This window comes from Caretta caretta, chromosome 9, assembly GCF_965140235.1.
Source record: "Caretta caretta isolate rCarCar2 chromosome 9, rCarCar1.hap1, whole genome shotgun sequence".
NCBI lineage: Eukaryota > Metazoa > Chordata > Testudines > Cheloniidae > Caretta > Caretta caretta.
The window spans coordinates 54,262,036-54,276,145 of record NC_134214.1 but is presented as its reverse complement, the minus strand read 5'-3'; the positions used below and the strand labels follow the sequence as shown (position 1 = coordinate 54,276,145).

Genomic DNA, 14,110 nt, shown 5'->3' with positions numbered 1-14,110 from the left:
CTGCTGGATCCACTTGCTAGATCCAGTTGTAAAACAAACCAGCAGTGTAACTTTGAAGACAAGTTCTGAACAAACCCCAGGCTGCAGGTCGTTGGTTCTCTAATTGCAGCAAGTGCTGATGGTTAAAGCAGAAGGAGGGGAGAGGATATGTGAGTCACATGGGGTCTGTGGTTGTCTCCCTTCTGATTAGGGGTGAAGGCACAGGGACAGGCAGGCTGGTGGGGGTAGCAGAGAGCAGCAAGCATTAACAACACTGGCTGAAGCTGATACTGTAGGTAGGAGAATCTCACTGTCTGCTCCTTAAAAGCTTTGCGTAGCCACACGTGTGGATTTTCCCAAAGACTCCCTTGACCCTGCTGACTGGGGGCCTGTCAGGCTGTGCCACGTTGGCTTAAAAGTGCCTTTATAAAGAAGAGGAAGAAAAGGTTGATCTGTTCTTTGGACGGTGACACTCATGCTTTGCCATCTCTGTTGGGCTTGTTATGGCGGGTTTGAATGTTTCCATTGCCTTCTTTCTCTCAGTTGTGGCTATTTGTGAGGTGGTCAGGCAGGTTTCCAAGAGACTTCTTCCTCTTGGAGTGTACCATGATCTTGTCAGAGAACTGGTCAGCTCATTACAGTTGTGTGCTTGCTGCCTTGAGCTGAGGATGCTGATGGATATTGGTCCCTGGGGTGGTGGCTTTGGCCCAGATGTGATTCTGACCCTCCACTTCATTCTCTACTTGATTCATGGTGTGTCTTTTGATGGAGCTTCTGCTAACCCCACTGTCTCTCTCCAAGAATTCCTGGTCATGGATTCCTCCTTTGTGGTTACTGCTGTCAAACTTCTGGTCCAGTTTGTGGGAATGGAGGCAGCTGGGATTCTCACCACACACTACTGGTCCTGGGAGCTGACTGACTTCCACCTCATCCAGAATCTAATGGCCCTGGATTGCAATTCCTCTATCCATACCTCTTTGTACCATGGCATCTTTGTGGAAGGCATCTGCTCTTTCTTTTTCCATTTGGTGGCTCTCAAGTTCCAGCACAATGACCCTCGGTACAGAGCGCCCATCCTGGCAGCGACTGTGACCACCCTGGCTTACACAGGTGAGGAGCTTTCTACATTTCTTTTCCCCCCTGTAACACCTTGGTGTAAATACAGGAAAGGAGCATGGATGAAACTCGGGGAGCTAATGCATTGGCTTTTCAGCTCCAGGGACCTACAGCTACGTAGTGGTTAGCTCACAGCCAGTGCTAGTTTGGATTCAACTCTACTCATGTTGCTAAAATCAGCATCCGAGCAGGTACAGCTGGCAGTCTTTACTCAAGATGGGGCTTCCCATGAACTTGGTACATCCACTACATATTAGGAGCCCCCTGCATGCTAGGGGAACAGAGTGCAGCACTGAATAGAGGACAAATGTTCCTACCTGTGGCTCTTGTATGGCCCCCGCTTACAGTAATATCCGAGCGCATCAGCCAGCCCCCCGCATGGCGTGAGTGCTGTTATCCCCATTGTACAGATGGGAGCGGAGAGACTGAGTGACTTGCCTGAGTCAAACGGAGTCTGTGATGAAGCAGGGACTTGAACCTACATCCCAAGCTAGGACCCAAAGCACAGTACCATTTTGCACACTGAGCTTTGCTGCCTTCTGTGAAGCCTGGAGACCCCCAGCCCAGGACACAGAAGGATGTGTTTGTCACGGGGGAGAGGGGCTTAGTGGGAGGGAGCCAAGCTAGGGTGCAGTTCGGTGGAGTTTCTGGCTGGTCAAAAGGAGACAGCTGGAGGACTGGCCCACATGGGACTGTCAAGCTCCCGACCAGCACTGAGCTTTCAAATCAGTGCAGTACATCGGGGGTTGCTGACCTACTGCTCAGGGGATGGGAAAATAGCTCAGAACCAAAGGCAGTTCCCAGACCCAGCTGCTAATATGGAGCTAAGGTTGTAATTCTAGATCCATAAACCAAAGGGGAAGAGTTACCAACACACGTGCCTCGAAGCCAGGAAAATTCAAAGGGAAGCTTACACTCCAAAAATAAACATCAGGAAGCTCAGCAATGCACAGTTAACGTCACCTCTCTTCTCCACTCCTCACCTCCCCCCACAAAACAATCTTAACCCCACCTTTGTGTGACCACCCACTCTCCTCCCAAGATCTTGGTAGTTAGACACCTAGACACAACGTTTAATGTGTAATGAAAGAGGGGGTGGGGCTCAAGCAATTCTTTTTACTTTCATAACAGATGGGCCAAGCCCAGTGGTGCTGCCGGGGCTCTGAACTGCTAGGCCCAGAGGTGCCAGGGCTCAGCCCTGGCAAGTCCCAGCACAAATTAAGCACTGCCTATGCACCATACATCTCCAGGATTGGTAGTTCATTGGTAGAAGGGCCCATTATGACCATCTAGCCAGACCCCCTGTGTAATACAAGCCAAAGGATTTCACTCGGGGATTTCTGTGCCTAACCAATGTAGAAAAATATCCGGGTCTTGATTTTAAACATTTCAAGTCATGGAGAATCCACCGTGCCTCTAGACAAGTCAGTTCCAGTCGTTATTTACCTTCAATGTTTTTTTTTTTTTTAAACCCTATATTTCTATTCTGAATTTGTCTAGTTTCAGCTTCTCAGCACTGGCCCTTGTTTTGCCTTTTTCTTATTGACTGAAAAGCTGTCTGTCTCCTGTCAGAAATCTCTTCCCCACATAGGTTCTTGTAGACTGTGACCAAGTCACCTCTTAACAATTTCGCTCACTCAGCCCTGCTGCGCTGCATGTACTCAGCATGTGAACCTGCACATTACCCACCCGCTCATCTCTGGCAGTGGGGTCTCCTCCAGAGATCGCCTTTAGTTCTAGCTCCTCCACAAGAGTCATTTCACCTTCCACTGCTAGGCGGTGATGTTTTACAGCCAGTTTAACCCTTTACTTCTCACTCATCACCTTTCCTTGCAGATATCTCGTATGCTGTTTACCCTTGCAGTTAGGTAATGTATACTCTGCCGCATTAGCCACAGTGGACATGAGGGTCAGGCTGTCCGGTGCTAGTAGGGTTTGTGGTTTGAACTGTGTCGGTTTCAGAGGTTGGACATTGTGCAGCTAGGAAGCGGGGTGTGTATCTATTTGACATGGAGGCAGGCGCGTTGGGCTGAGTTAAGGATGTTCAAGGTGACTTGACTCTGCTTTTTCAGAAAGTTCAAACACAAAGTTCTGGCAGTAGAACTTCTCAAATCCTGCCTGTTGCCCAATGCCCATTTGTTCAAATCCATGTCAAACAAGTGAGACTCATTACACTATTTGTTTTCTTCTTTCACAGCTGGGCCTTTCACAGGGGCCTTTTTCAACCCCACCCTGGCCTCCATGGTTACTTTTCACTGCTCTGGGAACATCCTGCAAGAATACATCCAGGTCTACTGGCTGGGACCCCTCACAGGTGAGCTATGTTCAGGGTACGAGTAGGTGCAGGAGGTATTGCTGACTGGCCATGCTGGACCACAACCTAGAGAGTGGGGCAGAGGATGTGGCTGGGGTGGAGCCTCCCTAGCATGTCTGCCATGTTAGTGAACCTGCATGAAAGGGACAAGTATTGAGCATAGAAATTGGGAACTCCGGCTGGTATGTTGCAACTCCTTGTGTTCTTATTTATTATGGGGGGAGGCTAGTCTTGCCATTGGAGCCAGATGCTCCTTGCCCTTCCCAGCACCCCTCTTCCCCATCAGCCAGGCTGGAACTCTGCCACACCAAAAATGAGCCGCATTAAATGTCATTTGCCAAACACTGGCTAGGGTAGGGGGGGCACTTTGCAAAGCATGAGGCAGATGGGACTGAGAGGGGTGGGAGAGATGACAGGGTTAAAGACATGGTGATGATCACATCTCGTGGAGCTATATTGTTGCAGGCTGTCATGGAAGGAAGACCATGCTGTGGCAATTTCACTCGGTCTGTAATTTGAAGGTTATCCTCACACCCATAAGCCCCAGATTTTGTAATTTGTGAAATGAATCTTATATTCTGCAGCACCAGACGGCTGCTTCCAAAGAAAACTGATTCACTTAGGCCATTCTTTTGTGACCTGGACCAATCCCAGCCCTGCTTTTGCAGGTGGATCACTTCTCTGTTAAATGCTCTTGCTGTTCTGGCGTTTGACAGTACCATGTGCTAGTAGCAGGGACTCCAGCGGCTTTTGGTCCAGTTGGGGCAGGTGCCATCTGGCCCGAGGAGAGGTTGTGTGGTGTGTGTCAAAGGATGGGACAGGGAGATGGTAAATGACATGGCCTAATCCCCCTGTTTCTGCTTTCAGGGATGCTCGCATCCCTTCTCTTGTACCAGGGGACAATCCCAAGGCTCTTCCAGAAGAACCTTCTTTACAGCCCGAAGAGCAAATACCGGACCCCCAAGGGGAAGGCTGTGCCTGGGCTCAAAAAGACAGAAGACAATGGGGAAGGGCAGCCGCAGCTGTGAACCAAGCCCCAGAGCTGAGTGAAGGGTGTGAGAGGGTCCCCTAGCCGCTGCCCATCTCTCCCTTCCATTGGGCTCCTCCCATGGCCAGAGTGACAGGAGCTGGGACTGAAGACACCTGGCCAGCTCTGTGATGTGTGAGCAAGCGCTCGCTGGGGGGACCACCGGCTTTTCATGCCCCTGTGTAAGTGTACCAGCTGTTTTGGCCACATGAGAGCAATCCCTCAGTGCTGGCCTGTGGAGATCTGGCTGTGAAACAGAACGTCGCCAGCTACCATGCACACCACACCACTCTGCTGCTGGTCAGATCACAGGCTCCAATACTGTGCCATAAGCACGACCTAAAGGGCACGTGCCTTCCATCCAGTGCACACCCCTCCTTCCTGACCTTCCCCAGCCTGTCTCCCCAGGTGGAACGAAATCACCACCACCGTTCTGCTCCCTCAGTGCAGCCAGGCATCCACCCATCTCGCTCCCCACCAGAAGGGCTGCTGCTGTTGCAGGGTCTCAGGGCTGCGCCCACACGTGTCTGTCCACTCTCTGGCTCAAACTCTGTCATGTCACTGCCATTGAATACAAATGTTACCTCCAGATAGTGGAGCAAGTCCCCACAAGGCATCTGTCTCTAGTGGCACATTAATTTCTTCCCCTGGAACATCCATGCACTGTCCTTTTAAAAACAGAAAGGCAAAGCAGTGACTGCTCAGTGAAACAGCCCATTCCAAAGTGTCCTGCACTGTTTCACAACTGGCCCCTCTGTCCTAGAGGGGCTCGGGTGTCAGAAAGTTTTTCCTGCTTCACTCCAGCCTTGATGGTGAATCCAGTCCCAGGCTTAGCCCAGCCCCACAGGGGCTGTCTGTTTCTCCTTTGCCAACAGTGATACAAGCTGAGCAGGAAAGTCGGCTGTAATTGCTGCCCCTAGATAACGGGTTGTACTCTAAGGGGGAAATTCACCACGGAGGAGACACCCACACCCACTCCCACACCCTGTGTTACAGGATCAGGTGGACCATGAGCAGCCCCAGCCCTGGAGAACAGCTCGGTGTGCTCTGGAGATGACTGAACTTGCTGTTTTTCTCAGTTATGGTTTCTCCTGATTGTGGAGCTGAGAAACAAAGCTGGCAAAGTCTGGCCACTGATTAGCACCCCAGAGATTGTTACCCAGCAGGAGAGGGGACAGGCCTTGTTAATGAAACTATTATTTTCATGTGCCTTAAGAGCCTATCTGTAAATCCAGCCATCTGCTGACTGCACTGACTGGCTGGCAAAGTGAGTGCTGGGTCCTGCTCAAGGGTGCCGGGATGGCCCTGCAGCTGTGCTGTGCTAGGGAACAGAGTGGGTTTGCAATACATGTGAGCCAGTCATGCTCCTCTATTGCTGTGCTGTATGCCAGGGAAGTTATACAGACTAATCTGAGGCTCCACTAGGTCTTGTTCCCAAGTGAGGCCCCCACTCCGGTTCATTCAGCACGCTGACTTTGAGCTCTTGTGCCCAGCCTTGCCATCTGCACGCAGAACCCAGAAGGGGACAAGGGAAATGATGAGGTTCTATGATCTGAGGGCCCTGTGATCAAGCTCCCCAATTGTTATGCAATACCTGCCCCTTCATGGGAGAGTCCCTAATATTGTGCAGAGCCAAGAACTCTCAAATGCACAAACTGAGGACAAAACTGTTGTCTCACTTGTGAATTCCAAATGGTTTTATCAACTCCTGCAGTGTGCAAGGTGATTCTCTTCTCTGGGGGTCATGAGACAGTGATTGTGTAGCATGGGCTGGGTTTACACGTGCAGCATCCAGAGGTGAAAGTAAGCAGGTTCGATCTGATAAAGCTTACCAGCAAAAGCCAGTACGCCATGCCGGACCGGACTGGCTTCCCTGGTGATGATTTAAAGGGCCCAGTGCTCCTGCCACTGCGGGGAGCCCTGGACCCTTTAAAGCACCACCAGAGCTCTGGCAGCGGGGCTTCAGCAGGGATTTCAAATGCCTGGAGCTCTGCAGTGGCTGGAGCCCTGGGCCCTTTAATTCACCGCTGAACCCCAGGGCTCCTAGCCGCCTCTGCAGCTGGTAGCTCCAGGGTGATTTAAAGGCCCCAGGGCTCCCAGCCAGAGCCCCGGGGCCTTTAAATCGTCTCTTCCAGTTGAGACCACGCCCCCACTCAGGACTCTGGCGTACCGGTAAGTCCTTTAAGTTACTTTCACCCCTGGCAGCATCCCTCCAGCACATGTGATTGTTCTGTGATAAATGGTCAAGACGAGCGTCTAAGCTGTAAACAGGGCCACCTCATGTGACCAATCCAGACCCAAGACCCAGCTGGACAGCAGGGCTTGGAAGGGCTGTAGAAGGAACACCACGTGCTGCTCAACAGTGCTCCCTGGGCCCAATTTGAGCATTGCACTGAGCTACAAGAGTGTGGCTTGGCCAGTTCTCTGCTAGAAGTGCAGATACTGGGGTGAGTCCTTCAAGGGTGCAGAGTTAAGAATTAACTGAGCATTTTAAGGGCTCAGGAGACATTTTAAGGGCAAAACCGTGGTTTACCATCAGCCCCTTTTCCTACCTGGTACTAAGAGCTGGTTTGGTAAAATCGCAGTGAGGGGACTGGTCCCTGGCTGGACTCCTATGTGCTCCTGGAGCACAAATAATAACAGACAGCTGCAGCGGCACAGGAGCTAGCAAAGAGAGCTGTAAACAGGGGAGTTTCAGTGGGAGCTCTGTTGGAGGAGAAGATTAACAGGATTTAGGTGGGAAGGCTGTGGCAGAGGCAGCAGTGGGAGTGACCCATGTAGTGGAAGACACAATGAAGATGACTGGATGTGGAAGCTGTGGTATGTACATGATCCTGGAGGGGGTACCTGGTAAGAGTTTTCTCTGCATGAAATGCCATCTGATAGAGCTGATGGAGGAAAAAATCGGAGGTTTGGAGATGCAGGTGGAAAGTCTGGTTGAGTTTAGAAAGGGGTTCGAGCAGATTATGGAGCAAAGACATGAAGAATCTGAAGGGAAAAGCTCAGACTTGCAGATGGAAGCAGGACTGAGGAATTCTGAGGGGAGACTGCTGGGTGAGGAAAGTGGTCAGTGGAAGCATGTGACTAAAAGAACCAGGTAGAGGAAAAGACAGGCTAGTGAAGGAGAAATAGAGCTTAAGAACAGGTTTGCAGAGTTGGAAAATGAAGAAGGGGCTCAGCAGGTAGTCACTGAAGGTGGAAGGGCAAGGAAGAGGAGAAGAGCGGTTAGTCCTATAGGAAAGGGGAAGAGTCAATGGAGACTACACCAAATATGAGCCTCAGGAGGATACAGGTTGGGTTGAAGAGGATTAAAAGGGAGAATAGGAATGGAAAGAACTTGCAGCCAGAGGGAACAGGGGATAAACTGGAGAATAGCACCGTCACCAGGAAAAGGCAGGTCTATGTGATCTAAATATCTAAACAAATACTTTGCCTCAGTCTTTAATGAGGATCTTAGGGATAATGGTAGCATGACAAATGGGAATGAGGTTATGGAGGTAGAGATTACCATATCTGAAGTAGAAGCAAAACTCAAACAGCTTAATGGGACTAAATCAGGGGGCCCAGATAATCTTCATCCAAGAATATTAAAGGAATTGGCACCCGAAATTGCAAGCTCATTAGCAAGAATTTTTAATGAATCTGTAAACTCAGGGGTTGTACTGTATGATTGGAGAATTGCTAACATAGTTCCTATTTTTTTGGCTTGTTTAGCCTAACTAAAAAAAGGTTTAGACGAGATATGATTGCTCTCTATAAATATATCAGAGGGATAAATACCAGAGAGGGAGAGGAATTATTTAAGATCAGTACCAATGTAGACACAAGAACAAATGGATATAAACTGGTCATTGGGAAGTTTAGACTTGAAATTAGACAAAGGTTTCTAACCATCAGAGGAGTGAAGTTTTGGAATAGCCTTCCAAGGGAAGCAGTGGGGGCAAAAGACCTATCTGGCTTTAAGATTAAACTTGATAAGTTTATGGAGGAGATGGTATAATGGGATAACATGTTTTTGGTAATTAATTGATCTTTAACTATTCATGGTAAATAGGCGCAATGGCCTGTGATGGGATGTTAGATGGGGTGGGATCTGAGTTACTACAGAGAATTCGTTCCTGGCTGGTGAATCTTGCCCATAGACTCAAGGTTTAGCTGATCGCCATATTTGGGGTTGGGAAGGAATTTTCCTCCAGGGCAGATTGGAAGAGGCCCTGGAGGTTTTTCACCTTCCTCTGTAACATGGGGCACGGGTCACTTGCTGGAGGATTCTCTGCTCCTTGAAGTCTTTAAACCATGATTTGAGGACTTCAGTAGCTCAGACATAGGTGAGAGGTTTTTCACAGGAGTGAGTGGGTGAGATTCTGTGGCCTGCGTTGTGCAGGAGGTCGGATTAGATGATCATAACGGTCCCTTCTGACCTTAGTATCTATGAATCTCTGAATAAAACAATTGTATGTTCAAACATAGCCAGAAATGTGCCAGGGAGGGGATCTAGCAGCAGGATTGAATGAGACCCTGCGAGGTTCAAAGGATCCTTCAAGCTCTCCCAGCGAATAGCTGCTGCTTCTTGATTAGCCGAGCACTGAAAACTCTGGTACCAGGAGTGTTTGCGCTGGAGATAAAAACTGGTGAATAATGTGAGTTGCACAGAACTGCCAGGACTTGATTCTGTCTGTTTCATTGCATCCTGTCCTGTTGGCTCCAGGGAGGGCAAAAGGGGACCTGCAAGGTATTTTAAACCCCAGATTGAGATTTTCAAAACGGTCTGAGATTTAGATTCATATTCCATTAAAATCAATGAAAGATGTGTCTAAATCCCACAGACTGCTTTGAAAAATCTCAGCCCTTTTTAACAAGTAAATTAATAGATTCCAAGGCCAGAAGGGACTGTGGTGATCGTCTGGTCTGATCTCCTGTATAGTACAGGCTGCAGAACAGCCCTCCAATAATTCCTAGAGCAGAGCTTTTAGAGAAACACCCAGTATTGATGTAAAAATTGTCAGTGATGGAGAGCTCATCATGACCCTTGGTAAATTGTTCCAGTGGTTAATTACTGTCCCTGTTAAAAATGTTCGCCTTATTTCCAGTCTGAATTTGTCTTGCTTCAACTTCCAGCCATTGGATAGAGTTAGCCCTGTAGTAGGCACTGAATGCCCCAGATAGCAATGTGAAGGGTAATAGAGTACATCAAGTTAAATGTTTTTCCCCAAAATAAATCTCAACTGCTCATTTGCCGAAATACTCCAACCCTATTTATTTGGAGTTTTAAGGGTAATGCAACCCCATTAAAGATGGTTGATGTGCAGCTTCCAGCGTATTGCAGGTAGTTCCACTTATTAATTTATCTGAATAAATCTCTTGTGATGCTGGAAAAAAACTCTTTGAACACTGAACATTGTGGATTAGTAGGAAGCAAGTCCTAAACATGTATTGGTGATGCTGCTGATGCTGCTTGGGTTACAAATGACATCACTTATTGGCAAGCGGGGGCTATCGGCAAAAGGCTCAAACATTCAGTTGTAAGTAAAAGCAAAACCTTTCAATGTCAAATACAGGTGGTAGATTGACACTAATTTTCACCCTTTGAACTTCCACAAAGCTCAGTGCAGCTTCTTGCATGGACTGTGAACAAGATATTTTGCTCCAGAAACTCTAGGGGAAAGGAAAACTGGATTTACAAGTTATGCTATATCTTTACTGGAATTCTACTGCTCTCAGAAATCTGTAGGGCAAAATGTGAAGTTGTAAAGACAGACAAAAACCACACTTAGGCCTGGTTTACACTACAGATTTATGTCGAATTTAGCAGCCTTAAATCGAATGAATCCTGCACCTGTCCACACAACAAAGCCATTTTTGTTGACATAAAGGGCTCTTAAAATGGGTTTATGTACTCCTCCCTGACGAGGGGATTAGTGCTGAAATCAACATCACCGTTTTGAATTAGAGTATTGGCCTCTGGGAGCTATCCCACAGTGCACCATTGTGACTGCTCTGGACAGCACTCTGAACTCGGATGCACTGGCCAGGTGTACAGGAAAAGCCCTGGGAACTTTTGAATCTCATTTCCTGTTTGGTCAGGAGAGCTCATCAGCACAGGTGACCATGCAGTCCCAGAATCAAAGAGCTCCATCATGGACCGAACAGGAGGTACTGGATCTGATCGCTGTATGGGGAGAGGAATCCATGCTATCAGAACTACGTTCCAAAAGACAAAATGCCAAAACATTTCAAAAAATCTCCGAGGCCATCAGGGACAGAGGCTACAGCAGGGACGCAACACAGTGCCGTGTGAAACTTAAGGAGCTCAGACAAGCGAACCAGAAAACCAAAGAATCAGACGGATGCTCCAGGACAGAGCACCAGACATGCCGCTTCTATGCAAAGCTGCATGCAATTCTCAGGGGGGCCGCCACCACTATCCCACCCCTGTCCGTGAACTCCGATGATGGGGTACTCTCCGCCATGCCTGAGGATTTTGCGGATGAGGAGGACAACGATGAGCTTGAGGAGAGCACACAGCACACTGTTCTCCCTGACTGCCAGGATCTTTTTATCACCCTGACTGAAATACCCTCCCAACCCAACCAAGCCGGAGAAGGGACCTCTGGTGAGTGTACCTTTTTTAAATATAATCCATGTTATAAAAGCAAGTGTTTTTTAATGATTAAGTAGCCCTGAGGACTTGGGATGCATTCGTGGCCAGTACAGCTACTGGAAAAGTCTGTTATCATGTCTGGGGATTGAGCGGAAATCCTCCAGGGACATCTCCATGAAGCTGTCCTGGAGGTACTCTAAAAGCCTTTGCAGAAGGTTTCTGGGGAGAGCAGCCTTATTCCGTCCTCCATGGTAGGACACTTTACCACGCCATGCTAGTAGCAAGTAATCTGGTATCATTGCACGACAAAGCCTGGCAGCTTATGGTCCCGGTGTTTTCTGGCATTCAAGCAACATCCATTCTTTATCTCTCTGTGTTATCATTAGGAGAGTGATATCATTCATGGTAACCTGGTTGAAATAGGGGAATTTAATTAAGGGGACATTCAGAGGTGGCCGTTCCTACTGGGCTGTTTGCCTGTGGCTGAAAAGAAATCCTCCCTGCAGTTAGCTAAGCGGCGGGATGGGGTGAGGTGGGGGAGGGCATTGGCGCTGAGCTGTTCACGTTTGGCTAGCAGTGATCTTCCCTGATACCAGCCACACAGTGGGGTGAGGGGTAAAGCAATCATCCCAGAGAATTGGATGCGGGGGGGAGGAGTTAGTTTGGTTTCTGCCCCTGCATGTTAACAGGAAAATCACAGCACTAAATGGCCAACTCAACGTGCTTTGTTTGGTATGGGAGAGGAGGGCGCTGCTGTTGTGAAGGTTGCAGAAGGCAAAAGACTTACCATGGCCACCTGCAAGCTGAATTCTGTTGCCCGGCACTGCGTGTATGATCTCTAACACCAAAGCTGCAAGCACTCAATATAAGATGCAAAATGCGACCTTGTACTAAAATCACATGTGCTATGTAATGTGAATAGTGTTGTTCACCGTGAAAGAGCATAGCCATTTTTCTGTAAAATGTATCTTTTTAAATACATCACTCCCTTTTTTCCTCCTGCAGCTGCAAATGTTTCAAGCCTCCCTCCTCCGTCCTAAAGGCTATCTCAGATAAGGCAGCGAAAAAAATGCAAGCGTAATGAAATGTTCTCTGAGCTAATGCAGTCGTCCGACACTGACAGAGCTCAGCAGAATGTGTGGAGGGACACAGTATCACAGTGCAGGAAAGTGGCCAATGAACCTGAGGAGAGGTGGCGGCAGAAAGATCAGAGGAGGCATGGGGCAACGCTGGGGCTACTGCGGGATCAAACGGACATGCTCCGGCGTCTGGTGGAGGATCATGAATGGTAGCAGGATCACAGACTGCTGCTGCAGCCCCTGTTTAACCGCCCTCCCTCCTCCCCGGGTTCCATAGCCTTCTCACCCAGATGCCCAAGAATGCGGGGGGTGGGGAGGATCCGGACTCCCAACCACTCCACCCCAGTGGACAGCCCAAGCAACAGAAGGCTGTCATTTAACAAGTTTTGAAGTGGCCTTTTCCTTCCCTCCTACCCTCCTTCCACACCCCACCCAGGCTACCTTTTGAGTTATCTCCCTATTTTTATGATCAACTAATAAAGAATACATGGTTTTTAAATGATAGTAACTTTATTTCCTTTGCAAGCAAGCTGTGATCAAAGGGGGGAGGGCGGGTGGCTTACAGGGAATTTAGAGGCAACCAAGGGGGCGGTTTTTCATCAAGGAGAAACAAACAGAAGTGTCACATGGTACCTTGGCCAGTCATGAAACTGGTTTTCAAAGCTTCTCTGATGTGCAGTGCTTCCTGCTGTGCTCTACTAACCGCCCTGGTGTCTGGCTGCGCATATTCAGTGGCCAGGTGATTTGCCATAAATGTCTCCCCCTTACTCTCACAGAGATTGTGGAGCACACGCAAGCAGCAATAACAATGGGAATATTGGTTTCGCTGAGGTCAGAGTGAGTCAGTAAACTGCACCAGCGACCCTTTAAATGTCCAAATGCACACTCTACCACCATTCTGCACTTGCTCAACCTATAGTTGAACAGCTCCTTACTACTGTCCAGGGTTCCTGTGTATGACTTCATGAGCCATGGCATTAAGGGATATGCTGGGTCCCCAAGGATAACTCTAGGCATTTCAACATCCCCAACAGTTATTTTCTGGTCTGGGAAGTAAATCTATGCGGTCCCACCACACTGTGCTTGTTTCCTGGGCCCAGAATCGGCATTCCATGTCATGAGCCTGCCCCAGTAACACCCTGATCTCCAAATTGCTGTGGACCGCAGTTTTAGAGAAATTTGTGTTCATGTCCTCATCACTGCACTGCTGTCGCCTCCTAACCGGGTTTTCCAGGTGCTCGTTCTGCATAAACTGCACAATAATGCGTGAGGTGTTTACCATGGTCATAACTGCTGCAGTGAGCTGAATGGGCTTCATGCGTGCCATGCTATGGTGTTTGCTCAGGCAATCCAGGGAAAAGCATGCAAAATGATTGTCTGCTGTTGCTTTCACAGAGGGAGGGAGGGTTGACTGATGACACTTACCCATAACCACCCATGACAAATTTTTGGCCCCATTAGGCATTAGGAGCTCAGCCCCAAATTCCAGTGGGCAGCGGGGACTGCGGGAACTGTGGGATAGCTACCCACAGTGCCCCGCTTGCAATGTCAACGCTTGCCACGGTACTGTGGACGCACATCACCAAATTAATGTGCTTAGTGTGGATGCATGCACTCGACTTTATACAATCTGTTCCCAAAAATTGACTTCTGTAAAATCAGAGTACTTTCGTAGTGTAGACATGGCCGTAGTGCAAGATGGGGTGGCCAGCATCCCTTATCTAGGACATTGGGTTGGGGGGGTGGGTGGAACCCCCAACCCTCTCAAGGTGGAAGCCATTGTCAAATGGCCTGTGCCCCAAACTAAAAGACAGGGCCAAGCCTTCATAGGCTTGGCAAACTATTACAGGAGGTTGGGTGGGTGGGTGGTGGGGGAGGGCAGTGTTCAGCAACATTGTATCCCCAATCACGGACTTGTGTAAAAAAGCATCAACCTACTAAGGTAATTTGGTTAGAGGTATGCCAGAAGGGTTTTGATAAGGCAAAGGCACTCT

General features: G+C 48.7%; 1 protein-coding gene across 1 annotated transcript; it reads left to right on the top strand.

Moving 5' to 3' along the window:
- The first annotated feature begins 482 nt into the window (after positions 1-482).
- On the top strand, positions 483-12,570 carry LOC125642534 (aquaporin-12-like). Its single transcript, XM_048864083.2, has 4 exons — positions 483-1,089; positions 3,293-3,409; positions 4,277-11,049; positions 12,043-12,570. The coding sequence occupies exons 1-3, from the start codon at positions 483-485 to the stop codon at positions 4,435-4,437; spliced, it is 885 nt and encodes a 294-aa protein (XP_048720040.1). The 3' UTR covers positions 4,438-11,049; positions 12,043-12,570.
- Positions 12,571-14,110: the final 1,540 nt, after the last annotated feature.